General features: G+C 51.1%; 7 protein-coding genes across 7 annotated transcripts; 5 read left to right on the top strand and 2 right to left on the bottom strand.

Moving 5' to 3' along the window:
• Positions 1-163: 163 nt before the first annotated feature.
• On the bottom strand, positions 164-1,852 carry POX_f07993 (uncharacterized protein; the record flags this gene model as incomplete). Its single annotated transcript, XM_050116778.1, has 1 exon — positions 164-1,852. One exon carries the CDS (start codon positions 1,850-1,852, stop codon positions 164-166), a length of 1,689 nt encoding a protein of 562 aa, XP_049966917.1.
• A 518-nt stretch (positions 1,853-2,370) lies between these two features.
• On the bottom strand, positions 2,371-3,684 carry POX_f07992 (uncharacterized protein; the record flags this gene model as incomplete). Its single annotated transcript, XM_050116777.1, has 1 exon — positions 2,371-3,684. One exon carries the CDS (start codon positions 3,682-3,684, stop codon positions 2,371-2,373), a length of 1,314 nt encoding a protein of 437 aa, XP_049966916.1.
• Positions 3,685-4,683: 999 nt separating this feature from the next.
• On the top strand, positions 4,684-7,306 carry POX_f07991 (uncharacterized protein; the record flags this gene model as incomplete). The annotated part of the gene is made up of 2 exons (XM_050116776.1): positions 4,684-7,089; positions 7,178-7,306. The coding sequence occupies 2 exons, from the start codon at positions 4,684-4,686 to the stop codon at positions 7,304-7,306; spliced, it is 2,535 nt and encodes an 844-aa protein (XP_049966915.1).
• An 882-nt stretch (positions 7,307-8,188) lies between these two features.
• On the top strand, positions 8,189-8,962 carry POX_f07990 (Phosphoribosylglycinamide formyltransferase; the record flags this gene model as incomplete). Its single annotated transcript, XM_050116775.1, has 2 exons — positions 8,189-8,599; positions 8,714-8,962. The coding sequence occupies 2 exons, from the start codon at positions 8,189-8,191 to the stop codon at positions 8,960-8,962; spliced, it is 660 nt and encodes a 219-aa protein (XP_049966914.1).
• A 4,489-nt stretch (positions 8,963-13,451) lies between these two features.
• POX_f07989 (uncharacterized protein) lies at positions 13,452-13,583 on the top strand (the record flags this gene model as incomplete). Its single annotated transcript, XM_050116774.1, has 1 exon — positions 13,452-13,583. The coding sequence occupies one exon, from the start codon at positions 13,452-13,454 to the stop codon at positions 13,581-13,583; it is 132 nt and encodes a 43-aa protein (XP_049966913.1).
• Positions 13,584-18,963: 5,380 nt separating this feature from the next.
• Positions 18,964-20,166, top strand: POX_f07988 (uncharacterized protein; the record flags this gene model as incomplete). Its single annotated transcript, XM_050116773.1, has 2 exons — positions 18,964-19,471; positions 19,583-20,166. The coding sequence occupies 2 exons, from the start codon at positions 18,964-18,966 to the stop codon at positions 20,164-20,166; spliced, it is 1,092 nt and encodes a 363-aa protein (XP_049966912.1).
• Positions 20,167-23,268: 3,102 nt separating this feature from the next.
• POX_f07987 (uncharacterized protein) lies at positions 23,269-25,540 on the top strand (the record flags this gene model as incomplete). The annotated part of the gene is made up of 3 exons (XM_050116772.1): positions 23,269-24,315; positions 24,398-25,194; positions 25,279-25,540. The coding sequence occupies 3 exons, from the start codon at positions 23,269-23,271 to the stop codon at positions 25,538-25,540; spliced, it is 2,106 nt and encodes a 701-aa protein (XP_049966911.1).
• Positions 25,541-26,110: the final 570 nt, after the last annotated feature.

The raw sequence follows: 26,110 nt of genomic DNA, 5'->3' as shown, positions 1-26,110 counted from the left end.
GGCCAGCAAAAAGGGTATTATAAGAAGCAGGCATCCCCGCGCCAGGAGAAAGACGAGAATAAGAGCAGAGGGCAATGTATCAATGATGTAAAACCAGAACAACCGGCGTAAAAACGCAAGCCAATTGCGTACACTAGCCCAATTGGTATCGAATATCTGGAATTCAGGTGCCTCGACCCCGTAAGACTTCGGCGCCTCCAGTCCTCATTTCATTCAATTTGCTCGATAGCTCCGAATCTTGCGCCTCGACAAGGTCATGGCGGCGCCTGATCTCCGCTTCAAAAACTGCAGCTGTTTGTCGCCGCGCGCGACGAAGCTTTCTCATCTCGATGAGAAGGTGGCTGAACCGGTCAATGAGCTGGTCCCCACAATCCTCCCATTCGTCGACTGAGAGCTGGTTCAGGTATGCCTGGCGCTCTTGATCGGTGAGTCGAAGTAGCTGGAACAGTGCCTCGTCCGGCGAATGACCGTTTGAGAGAGAGCCCGCACCGGCAGGAAGTGAAGGTGATTTGGCGGGAGGGGAGGGTATGGGGGTGGGAGCTTTATCGAACGGTTCAGCTTGGAGGTCGGAGAAGGATTTTTGGTATAGGATCTGCGGGGGATAATCTGCCTCAAGTTGACGTTTCTTCGTTTTGATGACCGTGTTTCGGCGACCACGACTGGTGGAGGTGTGGTGATTCAGATATGGAATATGGGTCATTTCCTCATCTTCTCGATCCAAGTCGGAATTGACCAAGTCTGAAAGATTGGTCAATTCAAAGTCATGAGCTGAATGTGGACTGTGTCGTCTGCTATCAATGCGAATCGTCTCGTCTTCTCCAGGTTGGTGATGGATATCGTTTTCACTTGGATCTAGCGTGCGGAATGTGGATGCCATGCTCGTCATGCGCCCAGCTTGAGGCGGTGGTTCGGAGTCATGACGTTCCGAGTTGCGTCGAGTGGGCGAAATATCAAGCTGTTCCAAAAGCGAAGGCTTTGGAGGACTGAATCGTGTTCTCGGAGTTCCTGAGATATTGTGCGGAAGAGTGATCTTTCTCGCACCGGGAGGTGGGAGCAAGTGGCCCAGCTTGCGAGGCTGAGCATCAGCAACGTGATTTGCCTGCATCGTCTGACGAGCTTCAGGCTCAACGGGGCTCGACACTTGCGCTGGTCTCTTACTTGCAGACCAGAACTGCTCCAGGCGCTTGCTCAGGGGCTCTTCTACCGAGCGGTTCTTCTGAGACAAGTACCATCCCTTTGAATCTCTCGATTCATGGGCCGGTATTGGTTCCTGGGGCGGCGCTGGACTCGGTTGCTCTTCGATCACCTCCGTCATCTCATCGTCGCCTCCGATCGATGAAGTCAGTTGACTGGCTGTGTCTTCACCGTCGTCAGTGGTGTCAAAGCCAGCCTTTTTCATGACCTTGTCGCCTAGGCCCCCAAAGAAAGACGACCTGCCTTGACGGTGCGTCGGCCGTGGCAGATATGAAGGCCGTGGTGATGTGCTGCCCACATCAATATTGTTTGCTAACGCAGCTTGCGAGTGACGATCATCGTGCTCAAACACACTGGTTTCGGCAATCGTTGAATCGTCGATTGCCTCAACATCAGTATCGAACGCGTCCCGGCGACCTCCCCTGGAATCAGGGGGAGGTCCTTTCGTTGTGAGATCACGAGAAAAGTCCGAAGGCACTGGAGAAGCCTGGAAGCCCCGTCCGAAACCGTTTCCATTCGCTGTAGGTTCATTGAAGTAGTCTTTGGGTACCTCCACTTTCGCCTGTTCAGCCCGCAGTTGGCGTTGAGACGGGGGCAAAGTGCCCACCGTACGAGGCTGGCCAGCTTCCCTGGAGTGGACAAAGTCACCAACCCCCATACCAGGCAAATAATCAAATCCGCCCAGAGGTGATCCTTGGCGATCAGACTTTCACCAGGAATATGGTCGTCAAGTTGACAGGAACTTTCGTGTTGGATCCGAGGCCCGACGCGAGAAGGTCACGTAGTCACGTGAAGCTCTCATTCGTGCGTTCGCTTGTGCTTCAACGCAAGACAAAGCAGCAAAAGTGATAAGAACGGTCTAAATAAGAGAAGTGATTTCCTTGTCGAGACAGAATTGGAGTCGCTATGCACACTAGATGCGAATGAGGCTGTGGGTCCACTATGAGCTGGACAGTCTGGCGGTTTGCGGCTGCTAGAGTTCATAAAGCTATGCCTAGAATGGTGCTAGAACCTAATTTACAATGTACAACGAGGATGAGAAGATTTTGTATAATACATCAGGATGAATCAAACCCGGGTATATAAGTGCTCGTGATTTGGGACGGTACATGTTCAGAGACTAGACTTTCTCTGAAGTATGCTCAAGCATAGCTGGATATCTCGATCATCAAGTCATTAATCAGAATGCAAATCTTCCTCGAGATGCAAATGTTCCAAATTATACGCCACTCCTCGTGCACGCTTCTGGGATTTTTCCAAAAAGGCGTCTGCTTTTCTCCTCTCCTTTTCCTTGCGCTCCAAAGCAAGTCGATATCTACGACGTGCTCCGAGGTCGGTCGGCAGATGGTCTGTGAGCATCATTTCTGAATCGTCATGGTGTGAAGTCTCTGGCAAAGCCTCAAGAGACGAGACAAGTAAATCGGCTATCCAGAGCGACACCATACCCCGCAGCTCGAGCAATTCTGCAGAGTCAGAATATGGCGGAGTCCCGAGAAGCATGTCCATGCGCGTTGCAATCCTTTGCGCTTCCTCGAGCTCCCGCTTTCGTATATCGGCAACGAGCGTGGCTTTTACGCTCGAAGGCCGACGTTCAAGGTCAACTGATGACATGTCATCGCCGGACAGCTCATCCGACGAGTCTTCTGATTCAGTGGCCAAATTCCTTCTCGCCACCTGACTCTCTTCTTGGACCACGTAGATCCACAATCCAAACATTGCAGGATAGAAGGTCAACGCAGATACGGCATGAGGAGCACTTTTTGAATAAGGATGATTTAGAATTAACCGCTCATAATATTCTTTAGCTTCCTCAAAGCCTTTCCGTGTGAAGGAGAGCACCGCTCGTTCCTTCGTTGAAGATGCATCATCCCGAGCATCTGACGCTGGCTGCGACATCTCTTGTTGACCCCGGCGCAACAAAATCTCCGCTCCCACCCCCCATCGGCCCTCACTGCGAACATCCACTGAAAAGCCATGAAACTCTTCTCGAAGAATCAAGCCCCACGCTCGGCCAGCTCGAACATAGTCCCTTTGAAGGAGGCACTTGTGCAAAATAGCGGTTAAAACCGATAGATGCTGAAGCCGGATGGTGCCTTGATGGGCTGCAGATTGAGGAGGATATACGGGATCGCGCAGCGTCGACAGGTTTCGCAGATGATGGCTCAGCAATTTCTTCGACTCTCCTGGGGATTGTTCATTCCTGGGTGGCCCATGAGGGAAGTTTCCTCCGGGCAACTCTTGGTCGAAAGTGAGGCCAGCGACCCGATATTGGTGTGATTCATTCGGTGTCAAAACTAGCGCTGGTCCAGCAACAGCAGATTCTCCCGCTGAAGTGGCATCCGTTGTATATGCGCCATCAACCTCCTCGTCGGTCCAGTCGTTACTCTTCTTGCGTTTTCGGCGGTCATATTGCGCGACTCGAGTACTCGTTGGCTGGAGCCAAGATGGCAGGGGCAGAGAAAAGAAAGATGCCGACAAGGCAGGTGCCATAAAATTAGCAAGGCGCCCCTCCCATACGGGGCACCTCTTAGAACCGTGGGAGGCACGAAGTGCAAAGCGTGGTGTGAGTGGCCGTGAGCAAGCCTGCGAGACTGGGGAGAGGAAAAGGACACGGGGGGGGGGGGGGGGGGGCAAAGATTTTGCGCGATGGCCCAGTGAACCAATTGCACAGCCGGACGAAGGGATACGTATTTAGCGTTGGAGCTCAGGCCGAGATTGACAGTAGAGTCTGGATTCTTCAGAGAAGATGAAGGAACACAAGATTCACGGCTGATGGAATGGTACCACAGGCCCGCAAGCCTCTTGAGGAAAAGCCCCACTGTGTTATCGTCATCTGTTATCGCTCGCCGCTCACACATCGCTGGTCTTCTTCCTGCCGCGTCCCAGTTGACCATAGTACTTGCCTCCCGCAACTCTCGAACCACCCCCCTGCATGCCTTTGTTGACGTGCGAACCTGACGTCCTGTTTCGTCCCACCTTCCTCGCCACGAAAATCTGCCGATACGTTTCGTCAAGGGGCAGCCCGCCTCATCTTGATCCTCTCATACCGCAGCGTGCACGTTGTGCTGCACCGACACTCCCGAGTGTGGGTTGTGCCGGACGATTGTCGACCCAATCTGCGAACCTGCCGGGCACAGTACAGTGAGCGGGACTTTCGGCTTCCCACATACGTGCATTTTCATCTCTATCCACTTCACGTCCGCGTCTCGGTAGGGCCTTGTTGCCTTGGCGATCTCCGAGCCTCCGCCCACGCAGCCTTCGACCGAGGAGGCACACTACGGGACTGTGATCAGGCCACGGGTTGGCCGCGCAGGGTAGTCAAGTCTATCTCGCTCGACTTCAAATAAGTCCACTGAGCTCAGCTTACACCAAAGAGGGGGGGCTTCAACTGACACAGTCACTGCCGGCGAGTCATCCCGAGCTTTCTTATGGCAGAGCACAGCCCGTAACGCTCTCTTTGTGCTATATTCTCTACTGTGTTCTGCTACTATGGGACAGTCGGCTTCTACACCTCGAAACTCTTCAAATACTGGCTATTCAGACCAAGCGCCATTCTCGGGAGATCACGAGTCTGGACTGAGGGATGCCGAGATGAACTCCAGGCAAAATATTGAGCAGACTGGTGAGGCGGGACGGCTGATTGGGATGGACTCGGACACATCGAGTGGTCAAAATGGACCACCTGATGAGCTGCATGACGGACAGCAACCTTCGCAACAGCCTACGCGATATCCGGGAGGCTACTATCATCAAATGCGAAGTATCGAGGAGGAAGAGAGCTCCGAAAATGAGCCCGGCTCGCGAGATCGCCGTTCAGCCGCGCTTGCCAGAATGGCTGCCAGGAGACAATCCACCATGTCCCGTTTGGGGTCGAGAATCCTCCCAGACTCAGTCATTCGTGGTCTGCTCAACAGCCAAGAGGAAACGCCCGCGGAGGGTCATGCTCACAGACATGGACTAGTCTCGAGGACCCCGCCACGGTCGGACAATGCTCACAGCAGCGGTCGCTTCAGTCCGTTCAGCGCTCTTGGCTCCAGAGGGGTCTTGCGTCGGCGCAACACTCGTGAGCCTTACTTCATTCCTCAGCGGACTGATCCTTCAGGCAACACCGACAGCGTTGCAAATCCCTCATTGCTGGACGCTTCGGCGGATCGCCTACCCGAGTCCAATCGTGCGTCCTGGCGCCGCGCTCGACTCCAGCGTATGCGCCACTCCTTCTCAAGTCCGATATCTCACATGTTCGGGCAATCCACTACAGATGATCCCGCCATTCGTGAGAACACTGCGCATCTGTCCAGACCGGTGTCTTTCACAGACAGCCTTTCCAGTGCCATGGATACTCGTCTTGACTTTGGCGAGCCACTGCCTGAGTTGGACTCGGTTGAGCCAGGCGTACAGCCTGATAGGCCGCTCTCTGCCAACGCAACTCCGGCTCTCATAGGATCCCGCACGCTTCCCGGTCTCCTCAGGGCTCGAGCCGCTCGAGCCATGCGCCGGGAGGAGCAGACTCCCCTGTCTCGCGTCCTTCAACTCGCGGCGGCAGCCATCGCCGCCCAGTTGTCCGGAACGACGGGGCCTGCATTGCCCAATATCCAAGCGTTGGGAAACGACGGTGTCGAAGGCTCTTTGGAAAATTTCATCCAGAGTCTGCAAAATGTGACTACCCCCCCGGCGCCTTCATCGCCGTCTGGGGATGGTGCGAACCAGCCTGACCCTGAAGCTCCTCCGGCACCCGTCAATTTCTTGCGCGTCTTCCGGTTTGCCAATTCTGACTCCCCCCTGCCCACTGGATCAACGGAAGAGCAGAGTGCAACCGATTCAGAGGACGCTCGCCCTCGCTCCGAGAGAATGTCCATCGACGGTCCACCAGGAGGCGCCGAGGCCCGGACGGTTACTCTCGTGGTCGTGGGTGTCCGGTCTGTTCCTTCCGGCCATGGAGGCCATGGAGAACAAGGTCCTCCAGCCCCGGGTGGTGCAGGTTTAGATGCCTTGCTAGGATTACCATTCCTGCCCCCCAACATTCTACCCAACGGCCGCCCCGACGGTCACCCAGGTAGCTCTCTTCATCGGCCAGATATGCGACCAGGATTACATGCGGCTCATCCCACGGGACCTACTGGTCTGAACCACGGCAGTCTCCGTCAACCCGGCCAAAACTTCCCGCGAAGGATGTCAGATGCAGGACCTCTTCGGCCTGTTGCCTTTCCGCCATCGGTTCTTGCCGACAGTCCTCCCGGGCCGCAGCCGCCGCCATCAACACCTGCCGAGCCAGGCCGGTCAGCTATCTCCTCGGGGACTTCCACCCCAAGTCGTCGGCCCTCCTCAGCGTCGGCTCTCCCTCCCACTGACCTGCCCCACGTTCACGAAGACCGACCCCTGCAACCCACTGCCGAGCCTTTGGAAGAGCTTCATCCACCTGGCACTGCCCGCCAGCGACGACGAAGCGATTCCGAATTTGCTCGCCATCGGGCGTTTGGGTCTGGATCCATTCGTCGAAATGGAGTGGTGGAGCCTGACCAGCCTCCTCCCAGTGGAGGTCGAAGCTGGTTGATCTACGTCGTGGGCACAAATCTCTCCGAGAATCACCCGGCGCTGACCACTCCGAGCCTCTTCACCGACAACCCCACTTACGAAGACATGATTCTGCTCTCCTCGCTTCTGGGTCCTGCGAAACCCCCCGTCGCTTCTCAGGACGACGTCAACTCGGCCGGTGGGCTCTTCCGTCTTGTTGAGTACTCTGGATCCTTGGTTGCCGAATCAGATGATGGTGCGGGCACCATCCACATCCAGGAAGGCGAGCGTTGTCTTATCTGCTTGAGTGACTACGAAGTCGCCGAGGAAGTTCGGAAATTGGCTAAATGCAAGCACATGTTCCACAAAGACTGCATTGACCAGGTTAGTTTTCCCTCGCTTCCCTGCTATTCCATTCATTCGAGACGATTACTTTATTTTTCTTCATGCTGACCTTGATGCCCCTTTCCAGTGGTTGACCACCGGTCGAAACTCGTGCCCACTCTGTCGGGGTCAAGGCGTCAAGGAAACCACCCACGAGGACCCGTCACCAGCACCAGCACAGCCCACTCCAACTCCTGCAGAAGGTACCGCCATCTGAGATGAAAGATCATCTTAGAGAGGCATGTTGACATATGCGTACACTTGCTCATTCTTTGGACAAAGTTTTTTCGACCCCAATCAGCTCCCCCTCCCCCCTCGTCATTTGTACTTGATCATTAGCTTTCTAGCATGTGTCCAGAGCCATCGTGACTCTTTTCCTTGGATATCCCCACGGCGATTTCTCTTGTCTGTCCTCTTTTTTTTGCCCCTATTTTATTTGGTACGCGGGCTACGGACATTCTTGCGTGTTCAATCCTCCTTCCTTTTTTTTGACTGGGTTGCGTTCCGGAGACATAGCATTACTTGGGCATAAATTGCATCTTACTGTCACAGTTGCGGTGGAACCGCCGGTTCTCACATGTGGTCATCGAACAATTCACAGTTGGGATGTCTCCTCCTTCCGACTTTCATACATACTAGACAATGGCAGGTGCGATCAATGGACGACATTCCCAAAAATAGCAACCACAAAAAGAATCCGCCTCTCGTCTCCGAGCCTCTGGCACTCTAAGTCTCCATTTTTCCCCCTCTTACTGCCATACTTGATCGCGTCTCCGCTGCCGGAGTTAGTAGTAGCACGTGACATTCGGTATGGTTCCTGGTAGTATGCACTGTCGGGGCAAACCAGATTAGTAGTCACACATGTTGAAGGATAATGCCCGAGAGACTTGATTATGTAGTCTTTGTATCTAATGGTATGCGAGTGCCGATGAGCCTCCAATAAGCTGTCCAAGGTCCGTAAGCTCCTGTGAAGGATGCTTGGACTACTCCATCCCTTCCGATGAATCTCCCCGCAATTGCTCTCCCCCACCAGTCCCGAAGAAAAAAAAAGCACTTGAACCAGCTGCTCTACACTCTCGCAACACACCAGCATTTCACAATGTCCTCTCCAGTCCGCACGACAATCCTCATCTCTGGTAGCGGTACCAATCTCCAAGCCGTAATCGACAGGGTTCACGCCGGTGAACTGAACGCCCAGATCATCCGCGTTCTTTCCAACCGCAAAGACGCTTACGGCCTCGAGCGCGCTCGGAAAGCCTCGATTCCGACCGAATACCACAATCTTGTCAAGTACAAAAAAGCACACCCAGCCACACCGGAGGGAGTCCAAGCCGCACGAGAGGAATACGATGCCGAACTAGCACGTTTGATCTTGGCCGATCAGCCAGAGCTGGTCGTATGTCTGGGGTTCATGCACATTCTATCGCCGCAATTCCTGTCGCCGCTGGAAAAGGCCAATGTGCGCATCATCAATTTGCATCCTGCTCTCCCAGGGGCATTCAATGGGGTGGTGAGTTTCCCCTCCAAAAAAGAAAAGATGTTCTCAAGGCTTCCTTGGATAATTTAGATCGTCTCTGTGACGCGTCCTGTTCATACTAAACCAATTGCGTGCCTTTTTCTGCAGAATGCGATTGAACGCGCCCACGCCGCCTGGATGGAGGGCAAAATCGACAAGACTGGCGTCATGATCCACAACGTGATTTCTGAGGTGGACATGGGACAACCGGTTCTCGTCCGTGAGATCCCCTTCGTGAAGGGACAGGATGAGGACGTGGAGGTCTTTGAGAAGCGGGTGCACGAGATTGAATGGGGGACTGTTGTCGAGGGCATGAAAATGGTGCTTGAAGAGCTGCAGTCGGCGCGCAAGCAATGATCGAGCGCGAGCTCAAAACTCTAGCACTGCCGACAACTGGGACCGCCGCGGTTTCGCAAAAAAAAAAAAAAAAAAAAAAAAAGGTTCGTCATGTTTCTTGAGCCGTATGTTTGGAAGACGAGGTTCTCATGAGAACATGGGCGCTGCCTCGCCATTGCAGCGTTCCGTGCTTGAGGCTTTGGACTCGGGCGATTAATGACTTTACGACCCACTGTAGCTTCCTTGAAAAGAAGAAGAGGAAAAAAAAAGAAGAATAGAGACACAACATAACCTGGAATATGCCATCAAAATACAGTCTGTGTGCTCGAGACGCAGATGCTATGCCAAAGCTCAGTCTGAGCTCCATCACTTGCATCAATTGAAGCTGCTATGCGAATCACAATTGAGAATCTACGCGGCGAATTTTGCATGGTCTGGGCATGCCCTGGTACTACTCAATATTAACAAGTGCGTCTTGAGTGAGGCAGACAACTCTTTTATATTCTCTTCTATCCAGTTGCTGAAACATCATCATCATACTTTTGTAATTGTTGCAAGGAAAACCTCGTCACCTTCAGGTCATTATGCCTCCTTGCTCAGCAAGGCCGATGCCAGTTCAGTGTTTGACCCTACATTTCTAAATCAAACCGTATCCGCTAACATCTATGAAGTGATCATCTGCTTCATCAAGACCGCAAAAAGCCCGAGTCGGGATCTCGTTCTTCGCAAGTTTTCTGCGGGTATTGAGACTGATCAGCCTGGCCCAGCTCAACCATGAAGTGTTCTCTGCGATTTGCAGTCATGTGCTGTACTTTAGAACCGGTGCCAGTGGCATCAAAAAAGACCTAGCTCGCTCATCCTCCTCAACTTCACGCCCCGAAAGAGCGATATCGCATTAACTCTTCAACTCTTATAACTTACTGTTGGGGAGCTGGCGAATGTGCCGATAAGTTGCTTGCTGCTACTAGAACAACCTCGTCCACGAATGCCTCATATTTTGCCTTTTAAAATTGGCCAAGATTTATCTTTTCCTCTTCATGTGTAGCCCACATCGATGCAAGAGACAAAGGATCTTGTAACACGAAGGGTCGTTGACACTATTTGTCTTGTAACTTTTGCCACCAATTTCTATCGGACCGAGTCTGCAATTACATTGAGTATCCTTCATCGTAGGGAAAGCCTTTCCACATGAGCCTGATTTGTTGCTTCTCTTGAGACATAGTTAAGCGCCGCTGTTTCCTGCGCATTTGTCTAAGTGCCAATCAGAGACGATTCCCAGTGGTCCGAGATTGCTGGGTCACCTTGTAACTGCATCTGCATCGACCAGGAATATCCAGCTCCGATGGCGCTCAACGTCCTTTCCGGTCCTAGTTTGATTAGGTACCAGTGCCTCGTAGTACAGAAAAGTGGCTTACCACATACCCTGCACCTAGTGGAGCCAAGGGACACACCTGTGGCTGACTGATCTATCCGTAAGAAGTCCTATCCAGATCGACAGCGTAGTGATCGGCTTTCCTACTTGAGCGAATAAGAGAGGGAAAAAAAGAAAAAAAAAACGGAGACCGTGGACGATGGAATCTCTGGATGACCTCCACTATCGGGACACTTCTCTGCCTGTAGCATCCACTTCATGGCACATAATTCTTTGCAGCTGTCACATGCGGACAGGCAGGGAGACAGCGAAAACCCCTCGTGGGTCCTCCGAATAGTAAATCATTTCTGAGCAGTAGGAAGAAGACGCTAGAAAGTGTCAAGCTATCCGTACTAAGTAATTGTTGGCGAATACTCAAGTCCCGGTCATTAAAAATCGTCTGTTCTTCTCGGCCAGGCAGATATAGTATCCCAATGTTTCCTTCTTTTGTTCGCGCGGGCTCTATCGATCATGTGTACTACTGAGAACAGACGTAAAAGTAGATTATGGGATGCAATTTATCTACCTAACGCCCGGTGTCGGTTCATCCAGCGTCCGAGTGCGGTCTTGACTGGGCTCCAGTCTCTCCTCATTTTCTGCTATTGTACCTAGGTAGCCAGCCCAAAACATGAGTGAAGAGGGAAAAAAAAGCGAGAGAAAAAACCAGAATATTAATCCACTCAGCCACCCCCCCCCCGAAGCAAATATTTTCAACTGCCGGGTATGTATACCTGTAGATCCACTCGAATGAAAATCATATGATTGAGTAAGGAAAGAAGAAATACATACCCCACTGTAAGCCCATAACAGGCGTTGATTTCCCACGACGTGCGCCGGCCCAGTTCAAGTTTCCGAATTGAGTGCGCGCCCTCCGACTCTCCGGCGCCAACGGAAAGGTTAAAAAGTGGCACAGGGGGTGACAGTTAGAAGAAGACACTTGCCAAGTTGACCACGACTAGAGCTCAATGACTCAGCCTTGGACTAGGATTTAAGACCATTGCATATATGCGCATTGTCATTGTCATTGTGATTGTAGGATGTGATCAATGATCACTCGATTACCTTGGCCTTGATACGTGGGTTATCATTCCTGGGCATGAGAAAATACCCGAGCGGTTGAAACTGAAACAAGATCCATAGTAAGCGGAAGATGGCAATGTGCAAACATCAGCAGTGGACTGGATGTGTGTAAGTTTGCACCGTTCCTTGTCATAATAATTGCTCGGAGCCCAAGGAAGCAGACTCCGGGCTATTCTTGCTTATTTCTTTAGACATAAATCAACAAATAATGGACCTCATGATCGGCTTGGGCCCTTGCCCCTTAATATAAGCTTAGTTGGAGGAGTGCCGCAAGCGTTGGAATACCAGCTTTCGAGGTTATTGCAAATGAGCTAGAAATATGTGCCTTCAGGCCTTTGGGATGAAGAGATAGTCTCTCGCTCTTCACTGTGTTCTACATTCAAATATCTTGTTGTATTCCACCGTTTCGAAATGGGTCATTCTTGCACGGTGTGCCGTAAAGGCAGGCTACCTCTCTCCCCCTGCTGAATAAGATACAGTCAATATCTCATATACCGGCAGATTGGATCTCCAGTGTCAACGTGGGGGCGAACGCCAGGAATCCTTCTCCGGATCCGAGGAGAACTTGATGGGAGAGCGAATCCCGCCATGCGATGCGGATCTTTTGCCTCCATAAACTTCCTGTCCTACCAATCGTTCTTGGCTTACCGGTGAGTTTTGCTTTCATCGACACGCTAGCATACACTTCACCACAGGTCGATCATGGGTTGATTCCCACAAGAGCTTATCAACGGTCTTTTGGGGGGGGGGGCGTTTTTCTCTTTTCTCTTTCTCTCTTTTCTCTTTTTTTTAAGAAAGAAAAATACCATGAAAACCATGAAAAGAGACATACTTCACCGAAACATCCAAAAGAAAAAAAAATTTCAGGATAACCAAGCACCCATTATACCCAACCCTGTCGCTCGGCCATGATTTCATATTGCTCTTCCAGAGCACGCATAGAATAGGGCACACGGAAACTCTGAGACCGCAAAAGCCGGCATCGGCAGATTCGAGTTCGTATCAGTGGCGGGATAGCGCCACTTTATGCAGCTAAATGTCTCTTGCAAGGGTGCGTTGCGCAAATCTCAAGACGCCATGGGGAGAACAAAAAGGTTGAAGTCCGTCTTGCGTGTCCAAATGGTCTTAGCACGTGGCGTTGCGTCTTCCGTCCCCTTTGTGACTCTGTGGGTTGCTCATCTTCCTCCTCGTCCTCTCTTCCTTCTTCTACTACTTTTAAATGGTTGCATGTCTACCCTCCCCTGCTTCTTCTGGTGCCTGATTTGGTAATGCACATAAATAGTGTCTGTATCAGTCAGGATCGCCATCCGGGGCCGGAATTCGACTCGGCTTTGGTCAGACATTTCAAGTTTCAGTAGATCCTTTGACATAAATAAATGTGCTTCTGCGTTGTAGTGGAGGGATTCTGTTAATGACCCTTCCTGGTTCAACCGTGTTGGTACGGCGTACTTTTTGCGGCAAGATGGTCAAAACCTTAATGGTCCTGTCTTTTGATGTTTCTTGTTGAATTTCCAGACAGGTCAAAGGATGGAAGTTGATAGGTGTCTTCGAACTCCGAGCAAAGACGGCGGTACAGGCTCGAGCCCCCTGGTCTGCAGCATGTATGACGACACAATCAGAACAATGCATGATTTGACGTATCGATCTATAGGCCAAGCAACTTATTGTACTCAGTACGAGGCCCAAAGGGGTTGCTACCCAAGACGAAAATTCCTGAGAAGCATGAAACTAGTACCGTCCGGCTTGGGTCAGACCGTAACTAGGCTATACCCATGGTCACTAGCCTACAGAAATGCCGGTCACTTAGACTTATAAGGTATGACTGCCGATCTACGTACCTCGTCCCCTTGAGAAAAGGGAGGAAATATTATATAGTCTATGGTAACCACTTTAAGGCCACTTCCCGTTCACCACACAGCAACATGAATAACGAAGACCATAGACTGAAGCTACTAGCTAAAAGCTTCGAGTAGCTACTGCTGATTCATGTGAATATCCTGTCGTGCATCCTAGAGAAGTATGTACATACAGTGCTCTCGAACGCCCTGGTCTCAAGCCAAGAGTCCTTGTGCCGACAAAGTACCCGGATCTGCACATGACACGCACATCGTCAGACAAAAGGTTCGTCCCTGCCAAATTTTTGTCTGTTAATCAGAAGCGTCAGTACAGTATCCTTTTGGTGTACGGTAGTTTGCCAAAAAAAAAAAAAAACACCCCCAACTCGGTCTCACGCCCGAACATCCTAATCAGAGCTAATCCCCATTTGACTCTCTTGAGACCTACTGAATCAAGGATGGCCGCATTAGTCTGTGTGGATCACCGACCACTGACCAACTGTTTCCTCCATCTTTTCTCTCCCGGCTTTCCGGGACCGGGGCCAGAAGCTGCGCCAGGGAATGGGGGAGGAGGAGGGGGAAAGGAACGAAGAGATGCAATCGGGAGACGGGACGGAGATCTGGAAAACGGAGATATTGCCTATTCTAGTACACTACAGGTGCTAGCCTGTCTTGGTCTTGTATCCAGCGTCACTGTTCAGGCGTTCAGTGTCCGCGTGGGATCCGCAGAGCGTCATGACCCTTGACTAGCGCATCGTGCCACAGGTGGGCTATTGCAGTGCCAAGAAGCACAGGCTATAGATGATCATCAGCATCTGAGACACATGATCTACAACCTGTTCTTCTGGAAGGATTTACCCTGAGCTCTAAGACTTCTTGCTATTGCAGGGAAGTATATTTATCCATTTCTTCTCGGTGGTCCGAAGGGAGTGAAGGGGGTTTGGGGCTGAATGATCATGAGTGTGAATGACATGGAAATTTGTCGGGAATTACGAAGAGACCGACTTAATGACTTAATCCACATTTCCCCCCCCCCGGTACGGACTGCTGGAGCACAAAAGTTGCAGTCCCAGCCCAGTCTACAACACCGGGGAAAAGGGGTGGAGCTCAGGGGATCCACGTGTCAAGAAGAACTCTGAATGGTTCTCTTCAGAAGTTCTCGTCGGGTTTTTACTCTCCAAAATGGGTGGCATTTTATCCCTCCAGAAGCTCAAATGTTTGTGCTCATGGGTCGGTGCGCTGACAAGGCAAAGGAGGAACTTTCATGAACGCTCGGTATGGCTGATACAGTACGATGGAGTGTTTTATTACAGTACGTATGTACCGTCCTCCCGTCGAGGTCCAATTCTCTGGTGCGCGCCGACGTCGGGCAAGGGAGCGTCGATGTCAGTCCTTTGAAAATCTCATTTCAAACCCCTGTCAAACCTTTTGTCTCTGGTAAACTTTATCTGCGGATCCAATTAACAAGTTGGAGTAATCAAAGGGCTCTAGTGGGACTAGAACGAGGTCATTTACTGCAGATGTGAAAGGATGACGTTCGTGGCCACCCCCCCCCCCTTGACTCGGACAAACAGGCTATATCGGTAAAAACAAAATGAACGAATCGGCGCTCGAGTGCACACACTTTTGCCTTGGACAGGATGAATGTGTCTTGGTGTTCATTTCACAGACGATTCTGGGACATGTTCATTTGGAAATAGTAACTTGCGTAGGGACTGGTCAATCAAGGGATTTTCACATACGGAATATCCATGGAATAAAAGTTGAAAGGAGAAGTATTGTAGAGGGCAATCAAGTTTGTGTGATGGACCCGCGTGAGACAACTCTGTAAATGGAAGTACTTCGTACTATTAGTGTCTAGTACCACATCAACACCGATGCCAATGCGGATGTAGAACCCACTTATGCACTACTTGTATATAACTACATTGGACACATCCATACACTGTACATCGGGACCATACTATAGTCTGGATCCCGAATCACAAGACACAGGAGCACTGGGCAATCAACGCAATGCCGACCGGGATCGGGGAGATTGATTTGACCTAGGTTTGCTTCGAAACGTTCGAGGCTTCTAGTCGCTGGAGATCTGATCGAGGAATGTGGCCACTAGTTGGTGGCCACTGGCTAATGCCTATAGCAAAGAGCCGTCTAGTCTGCTATTTAATCATTAGAAATCAAGCTATTCCATTCTGAGGCTATATTGTGGCACTGGTACTGCGATCCACAGTGGAGCTACTCCTCCGCGGCTTGTCTTTGTCAGTTTGTACAAATACTATCTGTACCTACTCTGGTGGATTGGAGGTAGAGGTGGAATTAGATGGCCCTCATTTGTGATGTCTCTAGCTACAATATACTATAACCTAAGACCTTGTGCGCTAAAGTCAGTGAGTACAGCAAGTAGCATCCAATAGCTTGGATTCCGAACTGCATGCCAAATTCTCTGTGGCCTCGACTGAAACCTTGTATTTCCATCTTAGTTGCTATGAACTGTCGGTCAAATATGCCCTGATCTCGAGCCAAGAATCTGCCGTGTCAACGGTATTAACGCCGACCCGACCTCTGTCTGGCATTTTCTGTCTGATATCACGGGCCCAGGCTTGGACAAGAACGTCTCATCGGCCATTCGTAGACTGAAGTGACGCGCCCTTCCATTCGTGTAAGAGCCAAGACAACTATCCGTGGCTGTGAAGACTCAAGTCGATCGTTGAACCCCCCACTTTGGTATCCTTTGTGGATGAGATACTACACAATACATACTGTGCATATATTCCATTCCCTACGAGTAGGAAATTACACCATAAGGCGCCCCCTTTTCGACGCATTTACAGTGATGGAAACGCCGTTTGAGACATCATTGATTTTCCCTCTATAACAATCAGACGAAGCAGGTGTATGGAGGAATAAAGGAGCCAATCCTATCCGTCCAAATTTTCAAAGCTGATCATGAATCAACCTTGGCGTCTCTGGGTAGATCAACATGCTGCATGACTCGTAACTCCTGAATCATGAGACTTGGTACGGTGAGATACATAGGTAACGGTCGGCCCAAGGAACAAACCTAACGCACCAGTAATTGTACCTAACCAACTGACCCATTACTGCTGACAGGCTGAATCCTTCCAGGGATCAAAATGTGGCTGCATGGTACATAGGTACCTGTAGGTAGGGACGCTGCTGTGAACGACTCCACTTGTCAGACCCGATCCCTGTCATGAAAAGGACCTTCTCGGCAATTCCCGCTCGGTGGTTGGACCATCCACTCCCAAATGCTGTAAATTTGCCGACGAGGCTTTTTGGCATTCCAGTAAATACGGGCGCAGGTGAGTAGCATCAAATGCCATGACCCAGGGTCATAAACATGGCGAGTACACATGTCCAACTCCAGCTACGCATGTATTGGACTTGCAATCCTGTATGTCTACACTCTGCTCTGTGTACCTTCAAGCCGAGTAGCGGGCACTCTCGTGGAATCACAAGGAGGCCTCTCTCCAATGGGGTTGTGTTCTTCAGTTAGATCAGCCAGAGATCACTCGGTTTGCAAATTACATAGCACAGGACCCCCCTCATCCGTATTTCGTATGTGCCCGTCAATCTCATGGGGATATTCAATCCTGACACCCTTGGCCGAGACCCTTATTGGCATCGCCCGTGCATGACAGCATCCCAGCTTCAAAGTTTGCAATGTAGTCTTGGCTTTTACTTCGAGCCAAATCTCCGTGAATATTCATCCGTTACTTTATTCCGCTCCACTCCCAACCGTGGAGAGCTGGAGGCGGATCCATTATGTACAACCGCCCGTTTGAAGTCTTTGGTCCCAGCAGCCAGGAAGGCTTCCTTTCGGCTCACCCGGCTCGTGCCCTAACTCCTCACATTACATGGTACAACATCGGAAGTACAACCGCCACGGTTGAATACCAAGATTGATTTATTTATCTCCAAATCCTGAATTAAAATCATAGAAAATCGAACTTATTGTACTGTACTTGGCATGGTCTCTGGCCTCTCTCCCCTTTTCGGGCCACTGGACCTGTTAGATCAGGGCACGAATCAGAGCTCATCTCATTCCTCGTATATTGTCACTGCGAGTGGACGATCATGATGAAGGAGTGGGTACTAAGGTGCAGTAGGCTTTGGTTAATTAAGCCGTTTAAGCCTAGTCCATAGGTAGGCCCGTACATAGTGATATCCTTCATATTTCAATAATGATTGTAAAAGGGACCTACTACCGGCAGACTGGCTACAGTGGTATCCATACGAGGCTGGCTATGGGTTCTAGATGTCTTTACGTACGGCTGTGTCTCTAAAGAACTTAATCCTCCCTTTGATGAAAATTCTGATTTCGGGGACAGGCACCGAGTTTCTCGCCAGATGGGTCGGGGGCAACGAACTGAATGCTTCAGGTTGTCCGACATCGGGTGTCAGCTCTGCGGTACACCCTCGTTCTTCGTTTCCGGATTACGTTACCACTTTGGCAGATCCATATTATACTTTAGATGGAACGGACATCACTGAAACCACCATTTGAATGATGATAGCACGTAGCAACGGATGTACAATTTTCGGTGAAAATGGACGCCATTTTCTCATATATTTTACACAATCGAGATAAAGGGGCTCGTTCCATTCTTCCACATCGAAGCCAGTCAAACAGGCGACGCCTAGGTTGCATACCTGATAGCTGACTTGACCAGCCCTTTGGATTGAAAAATAAAGCCTCAAAGGATTTACTATGGTATTCATCAGGTGAGAATGAAGTAAAGATCTATTCCCGACCCAGTGAGTACCTTGGTAATTCCTGAATACGAAGACTCGTGAGGGAGTAATCCCGCGGTTCCCTCTCCATGCCAACATATCCACAAGTGGCCCTGTACCTGTTTGCTAGTCAGCCAGTAGTACCTGTACTACCTACTGAAGAACCATTGACTCATCAAGTCTTTAGGGTCACTATGCGAATACACAGATGCAAACTGTACGACATGTACATCTGCCGGTTGCACTGGGCTCTATCTATTTCCGAGACGTGATAACGGGCAGATCAATGCCTGTATGCACGATTCGGATCAACTGGCTGAGTCTGGGAGATCATCTGATTCTATATCGACTGTGCTGGGTAGATGTATGTAGCAACTAATTGCTCTACTATCCATTCTCCATTGTAGTGTACATGTATGTTTGCAACCATAGTATTCAGAGTCCATTGATTAGTGACTCCCGTATATTTGATCGGCGTGTACGCTGTCTATTAAGTACATAAGACATGTATTATAATTATGACTTATACTGTATGTACCGGAATGGGCACTCCCGCTAGAGCATAGTGCGATGTTCGTATTCTGAACAATTTTTCCGAAGGGAACGAAAGCGGAACGAGTACTGTAATGTACGAGGGCCGTGTCGTGCGCCTCAACCCCCCCAAACAAGACAAACTTCCTTTTTGGATCGTAGTTACCTTGATGCCATCACCGACCCCACATCTCTGACGCCGTGTTTATTTTTTTTTTTGCTAGTCGAGCCAATTCCACGCCTTCGATTCCGTATCAGATACCAATTTCAATCTGTATTGTGGTAGCTGCAGCGGCCCATAGGTGTCTGCTCGAAAGCCCAGACATTTCAAGCAACCAGAGTACTATACGCTCATCGAACCAGCCAAAATCACTACTTCGTGAGGGGAACGCGGGGCAAATTTGATCATGCTACATTCGCGCTTGCGGCCAGCTCCCCGCCGCAATGTCACAAGGCCGGTCACTACAGCGGCGGTCCCAGCACCCAACTTCCAAGACGATGAGCTGAATAACTCGGATGTAGAAGAGTCGACCGAAGATCTATTTAGCACCTTTCTGCCGCATCTTTTCCCCGATGACGCGCCTTCATTTCACGGAGATCCCGGCCAATATCTCCTCTACTCGTCCCCGCGATATGGCGAGCTGGAGATCATGATCCCGTCTTATCCCGGTCAGTCGGAGAAGAGGTCGGAGGAGGTTGCGGCCGGACTCAGGGGGAATGAGGAGAAGTCTGGGCGCAATCAGACCGAAGAGGGGAGACAGCTGTTTGCGCATTTTCTGTGGAGCGCAGGCATGGTCGTGGCAGATGGGGTTGAGACTGCAGATCGTCCAATGACTGCTGACGAAGGGGCGATAAAAACTGAGGCTCGGGAGATGTGGTCTGTGAAGGGAGAGACGGTGATGGAACTCGGTGCCGGTAAGTGGCCCTCCCTAGCTGACTTGCTTACTCGACCGTGGTTTTCTTTTTGGATTGGTCATCACTGTCTACTCGGAATCCTCGCTGACTGAAGGTGATTCTCCGATATAGGCGCCGCGCTACCTTCCCTCGTCTGTGCCCTTGCGAACGCCTCGCTCGTCGCTGTGACGGATCATCCTGCTTCGCCCGCGTTCACCGGCGCGATCGACTTCAATGTGAACCGGAATGTGCTACAGCGAACCCCCCCGCCGCAGACAACCGTGTTAATTCAGCCGCACGAATGGGGTAACATGGCCGACACCTTCTCGGAATCGTACAAGGGGAAATTCACTCGGATCGTCGCTGCAGACTGCTATTGGATGCGTGCGCAGCATGAGAATCTCGTCCGGACGATGGACTGGTTCTTGGCTCTGGGAGGTAAAGTCTGGTGCGTGGCGGGGTTCCACACCGGCCGAGCTATTGTGGCAGGTTTCTTTGAGACTGCCTTGGCGAATGGGTTTGAGATTGAGCGGATCTTTGAGAAGGATCTGGTCTCGAGGGACGAGCACGGAGGAGAGATTCGCCGGGAGTGGGTTTCTGAGCGGGAGGGCGAGAGCCCGGAGAATCGCCAGCGATGGTGCGTCGTTGCGGTTCTACAGAGGAAGACGTCTGCTGCAGAGGGAGAGATGGATGGAGATGCAAGGCGGAGACCATGATGGCGATCAAACGAGACGGCTAATAGAACGGATTCCTGATCGACACGGCCGAGGAATTGACGGTCACGTACAACGTATTGTACAGTACAAGGTTGAATGTATGTACAATTGTATATGCATACTTCTATCTGGATCACCTTGAATGACAGGCACTCAAAGCAGTCGGAGCTCCCAGGATGCGTATTAAATTCAGTCAGAAGTACGATGGGTATTGATGCGACCCCTCTCTTCTCAATGACGGTCCGATAGAGGGCGAATTCTTTTTGCCGCGAATGACCGGGTGATCTCCTTGCTGCAGGTGCGGCCTCGACCTGACTCCCGGCAGAATGAGGTTAAGACTCTGCCCGTTGACAGGTCTTTCGTCGGCATCATCATGACCAACTGTCATCATCGGAGGCGATACACTACGTGTCGTATATGCCGACGGACATGTCTAGCTCACGGGAGTACGACCATGATCGTCGTATCCTTCTCCTATCCAGGGCAGATGTACCATTGCACTCAGCGGTACTATGACTGACTCCCCCCCCCCCCCCCCCCTGTATGACTATGTACAGTTGTACAGGATGTGCCATGTATGTACCTACCAAAATAGGCCACTCGGTATCCGCTCAGTCAGGCCCCGGGGTCACAGACACGGTGATTGTCCCGCTGTCGCCGAACTCCGCTGTGGCGGACTCCAGAACCTTGGTCCGGAAAACGTGCTATTTTAGCTCTCGAGTGTCCAGCCTGCGCGGGCTTATTAGAGTCGCATTATGAGTGGATGGCTGTACTCTGTACGTGCTGAGCCCTTTGGTTTCTCCCCGGCTCAGATGTGTTTCGCAGTCCTCGCGACCTAGGATGCGCTTCGACTACAAATCTGGAAAGCCGAGGGCGGGAGATCCGGACATGAGAGGGTTTACACCAGACATCAAGGCGGGGACAAGAAAACCTGGACTGGGCTGGAGAATTGACCAAAACTACCAGTAAAGTCAAAGGTTATGACAGGTCCTGTCGTTGGGACATGTGAGGACCGGGGAGGGGGGACTACAAGGGTGTGTGCACGTCCCACGATGAAGTCTCTCCCCACCGAGGAGTTCACCTGTACAGGGTACCCAATGACACCCTACTGGAGCTGTACACTCCCGAGTCCCCAATACCAATGCAGGCGAATCACTCGACATGGCTTGTGGATGCCATACCATAACCACCGTATCGGCGTATAATACCCCACTGCTGGCGTGAGGCCTTTCTTTGCGTGCTCTACTCTCTTCCTTGCGCAGACAACTTGTGATCCGATCCCGTTTGATCATCCCTGATGAGCTGAACTGGCTGTAGGACAGCTCTGCGTGCTCCTCTCCCCAGCCAAATCTAAGTTCAAATCAGGGGGGTCGTCTGTCATTGCAGGTGGAGTCGAACTATACCTCCTGCACCTCGGTCACGGCGAGCGCTACTCTACCTGGAAAGACTGGATCAGTGGGTAAGGGACAGTGGATACAACTGGTTGATGCACGACTATACACTGCCTGGGTCACAAAGCTCAAGAGTTGTTTTCCGGACGTGGGATGTAGTTCCCTATGTACACTGATACGGAGGGTAAAATTACGGCCCACGAACTCGATGGATGTCTCAAAGTATATTCGTCGGGAGCTCACATTGTGCCATTTCAAGAGCACTTGGCGTCCGGTGTAAAAGATGTGTCAATGAAGGCGCTGTGTGTGTGCGATACTATGCTCATCGAGAGGTATCCTCGCCCACTTATCACCCTTGGTCCCAAACTTACTCCTGTCAGGCAAATGGTCCAGGTTATTCTGGCTTTTCATCCAGAGGTAATTTGAGGGGTGTTTAAATTATCATCCAAGCCAGACCCTCTTTGGTCTAGCGTGGTCCTGATTGAGCTGCAAATTGACCCCGTCCAAAATGCGATCGACGTTCATTCGGACCAGAATGGGATTAAAAAGCAAAGAAAAATGGATCAAAGGAAAAGTAAAAATGGAAAATTGGGAAATTGGGAAAGGGAAAAATAAAACAAAAACAAAAAAACCCCCAATCATACTGTAACTCATGAGCAAAAAAAAAGAGAGAATAATCGATAATAAATCAATAATCATGGGAATGGAGAGAAAAATGAAATTGCAGTCTACTATCAACTTCCTCCATGATTTCCTCTGTGCCATTTGTGATTCTCAGCCGGTTACTCCTGATTCTCTCCCGAATAAAGAGGGAATTAGAGAAAAAGTAGCAGAGAAGTAAATTAAAAGAGAGAGAGAGAGAGCTATTCCATGTTGCCTGGGCCACCAATCCCTAATTCATCGCTCCTAATTTCTTCTCAAGTGCTCCGTGCTCCGGCCTCAGTGCTAAGAGTCCGGACCGATCACTGATCAGTGATCCAGTGATCCAGTGGTCCAGTGATCACTGCCGACAACTGGAGATCGCCCGCTCATACCGGAATCCCCAAAATCCCAATTCCAATCTAAAATCATTTGCCATCCCATCATTCCTTCCATCTCCCTCCAATCACCTTCCCAATCCGCCATCGAGCCATCAATCCGTCAATCCATCAATCCCAGTTCGTCCACCAGTCTCCAACCCCCACTCCCTACCCTTTATTCTACACTGCAATAGCTGGACCTGTGGGACTGGAACGGCCAGTGGAACTGCTTGACCTTCCTGCTACTTGATCGAGGCGGGACTTCGTACGTTCTTCCTTTTCCAGCTCTCCTCCCACTTCATCTCCAAACCATTCCTTCCTGTCTCTCTCTTACACTCTTTTTCTCTCTCTCTGTCCATCTTCAGCTTCAAGATTCTCCCGAGGAGCGTACGCTGGGATCCATGGGCAACTCACAAGTCATCTCACAGACATCTTATACCTCGTGAATCAACTCCCGGCATTTGTCCGGGGTAGAGAGCGAGGGGAGGTACAGAGTCACTCCGTCACCCATCCCCGCGGAGTTATTTCCCTTTCCCCATACTCGAAGTCCGCCCACAATTCATGATCAAGATTGGTCACCCATCCTGACCGTCTGAGAAATTGAATTGATTTGTCGACAATCCAATTGGACTCAATCACACCTACATCAATACACGCACATAATATACAGGTACATACAGACGCCGCTCGTTATGACACAATCATACCAACAGCCTCAGACAGCCTTAGCTGGCTTTCTTGACTCAATGCACCAGGATAATGGAATGTCGGCCTACAGCCTCTTCGGTCAATATCCGGAGAGCGTCGCATTCTGGCATGACCCGTCCGCTCCGGCGCCGCCCACGGGGCTTGCTGCCCCTTCATATCCACGAAAGCAGTCGGCACTCCTCCAGCCCACCGGCGATCAAAAGAAACATAAGCGCACCCGGAGCGGCTGCTTCACGTGTCGCGCGCGTCGGATCAAATGCGACGAGGCACGACCAACCTGTGAACGCTGTCGCAAGGGCAGTCGCGATTGCGTCTACCCGTCGCCCACTGCACCCTCGACCAAGGGCTCTCGGTCATCGACCAAGGCGCGCGGGACCCGCCCCCCCTCGCAGGGCAGCGAATCCTCTAGCAAACACGATACGGAAGAAGTGAGCCCGCTCGAGCCGATCATCGATGAGGAAGAACCGGAGGGCGCGGACATGGGCTCGGAAGCTTCTCCCAAGAGTGGCGGCGGTGCTGGTCATTCGCGGCAGCAGCTCCGTCGCACGCAGAGTGGTCACTCCTTGCAAAAAAGGAGCACGAAGCAGCTTTCGGAGGCAGGGTTGTCGCAGATGGAACCCGCCAGCTCTCCTTCCACAGAGTCTTCGCGGTACGAGTCGATGAGTGTCCGGTCGGGAAGTGTCAGCCATTCGATCCAAGACTTGATCAATAATTGTCGCCTGTCGGAGGATGTGCGCTTCTACTTGGACTTTCACCAGCAGAACCTCTCATACGACCATTTTTTTCTGCGGCAAAGCAGCGATCATTTCATCCATCACAGCATTTTAGAGCTTGCTTTGGGTTATGATCCTTTACTCTATGCGCTAGTGGGGTTCGCGGCCTACCATCACACCGTGCAGAGTGGAGGCAAACTTTACACATTCTTGAAGTATTATAACAAGGCGCTCGTCCTGTTGCGAAAATCTTTGGAGGCTGGAGAGGAGCACACGGAGGCAACGCTGTGCACAGTGCTTGTCCTGACGACATTCGAGGTATGAATCATCGCGCCCCAAGACAGAGCCGTTTCTTGATCCGTGGCTGACGCCACATATTCTCTTTCTTTGGCCCCGACAGGAATATATCGGAGATTGGGCCAACTTGGTGGACCACCATCAAGCTGCGCATGCATTGATGCGAGAACTACTCACCCCGGAATCCTCCAATATTATCGAACTCCACACCAACATCTTTTTGTGGTACGCGCGGTTTGACGTCGTGGCTGGTATTCTCGCTGGCACAGAGACGATCCTGAGCCGCGACTGGTACATCTCAAAGGAGCAGTATGATGCCGAGCAAGCCGCCCTTTATCCTGATGATCCAGGCAAGCAGCTCGCCTACATTGCCTCCATCAATCGGCGCTTCGGGTTGGATATGGCTTCTCTTTACGCCAAGCTTTCCCGGGGGCTCATCCCAGTGGATGACTTTGTCGCACAGAACGAACAACTCGGCCTCACAATGGAGCGAGCCAAGGCGATTCTTCGCCAATACGAGGTCTGCGAAGAAAAAGTTCACTCGTATCCCGACCCGCAACCTTTGACTGACGAAGATGTGGTGGACCCATATGTCCCGGGCTACATCTGGCACGGGTCCATGTGGGAAGCAAATTTCTTCAAGATCGATCTTCTCTCAACGGAGTTGATGTTCAAATACCAGTCAATGCTGTCGCTGAAACTACCTCTGCTTCCGGACCTGCAGTCATTGGCTCTGCAACAATGTCAACTGATTGAAACCATATCGCGATATCCTCAGAGAGGGAATGGCTACTTTATGAACTTCAAGAACAGTATTGGCATTTCGAGCATGTTCCTGCCCAGTGATGAGAAACACCAAATGTGGGCAAGGCGAAAGATGGCCTTGATGGAGCAGAATGGGTGAGTCTACCGATCTTCTTTGTGGCGTCTGATCCTCGTCCCCGCAGTTCGACGAGCAAATCCTGATTAACGTGCGGTCTGCAGGTACATCATTGCACCTAAGTTTCGCGCCGTTCTTGCTGCTATCTGGCAAGTTCCCGAAGTCAATCACTGGTGGCTCCCCAACAATGAGGGCTTCTCGGACATCATCCGTGCCGTGCGGACTCTGTCTGAAGAGAAAAAGAATGAGCCTCTGGATGGTTTCCGCGAGAACGTTCGAGATATGAAATCACTTTTCTGGAAGCTCAGCGTGGATGACGAAGATGACGAGCAAAGCCCTTCGAGCAGTCACCACAGCTACACCTAATTATTGTGACCTCGCGAGCAGGTCGCTCTTCGCCAGTTTCGGTCACCGGTCGCGCCAGTGGCGTACGTGCCTCTTAGAAGAAGTCGCGACGGGGAATTTTCTTGTCCCCCGTTCTCAGAAACAGAGACCGAGACGGCATGAGTTACGAGTCAGCCACATCAGTGTCCATGGCTTCGTCGCGTGAAGGAGCCCGCCAGTCAAGGCATGCTCAAGCACCCATCGATGCCACGTCGCACCATCTGATCAGCTACGGTGCCAGCTTTGATGTTGTCTCTCGTGCCACTAGGCTCAGATCGGATTCTCGAACAAGTCGCCTCAGTCATGCAGCCTCTCATCGCGCTGCACTTGACTCAACCTGTTGCCCGTGAGGGGTGTCAGTTGGGTCGCTGGGACCAGTTTAGAGGCTATGCATAGCCTCCGGAACTAATCTATCTTCATTTACGACCTCATGTGTAATCTTTCCAGCCAAAACTTTTCATATACCCTTTTCTCTACTTTGGCTTTCCTCACCTTGAGTGGCATACCACCTGTTATGTGACGCACTCGCAAATATAAAATCCATGCATTGTT

The sequence above is a fragment of the Penicillium oxalicum genome, chromosome VI, assembly GCF_001723175.1.
Source record: "Penicillium oxalicum strain HP7-1 chromosome VI, whole genome shotgun sequence".
NCBI lineage: Eukaryota > Fungi > Ascomycota > Eurotiomycetes > Eurotiales > Aspergillaceae > Penicillium > Penicillium oxalicum.
This window is presented reverse-complemented; position numbering and strand designations above follow the sequence as displayed.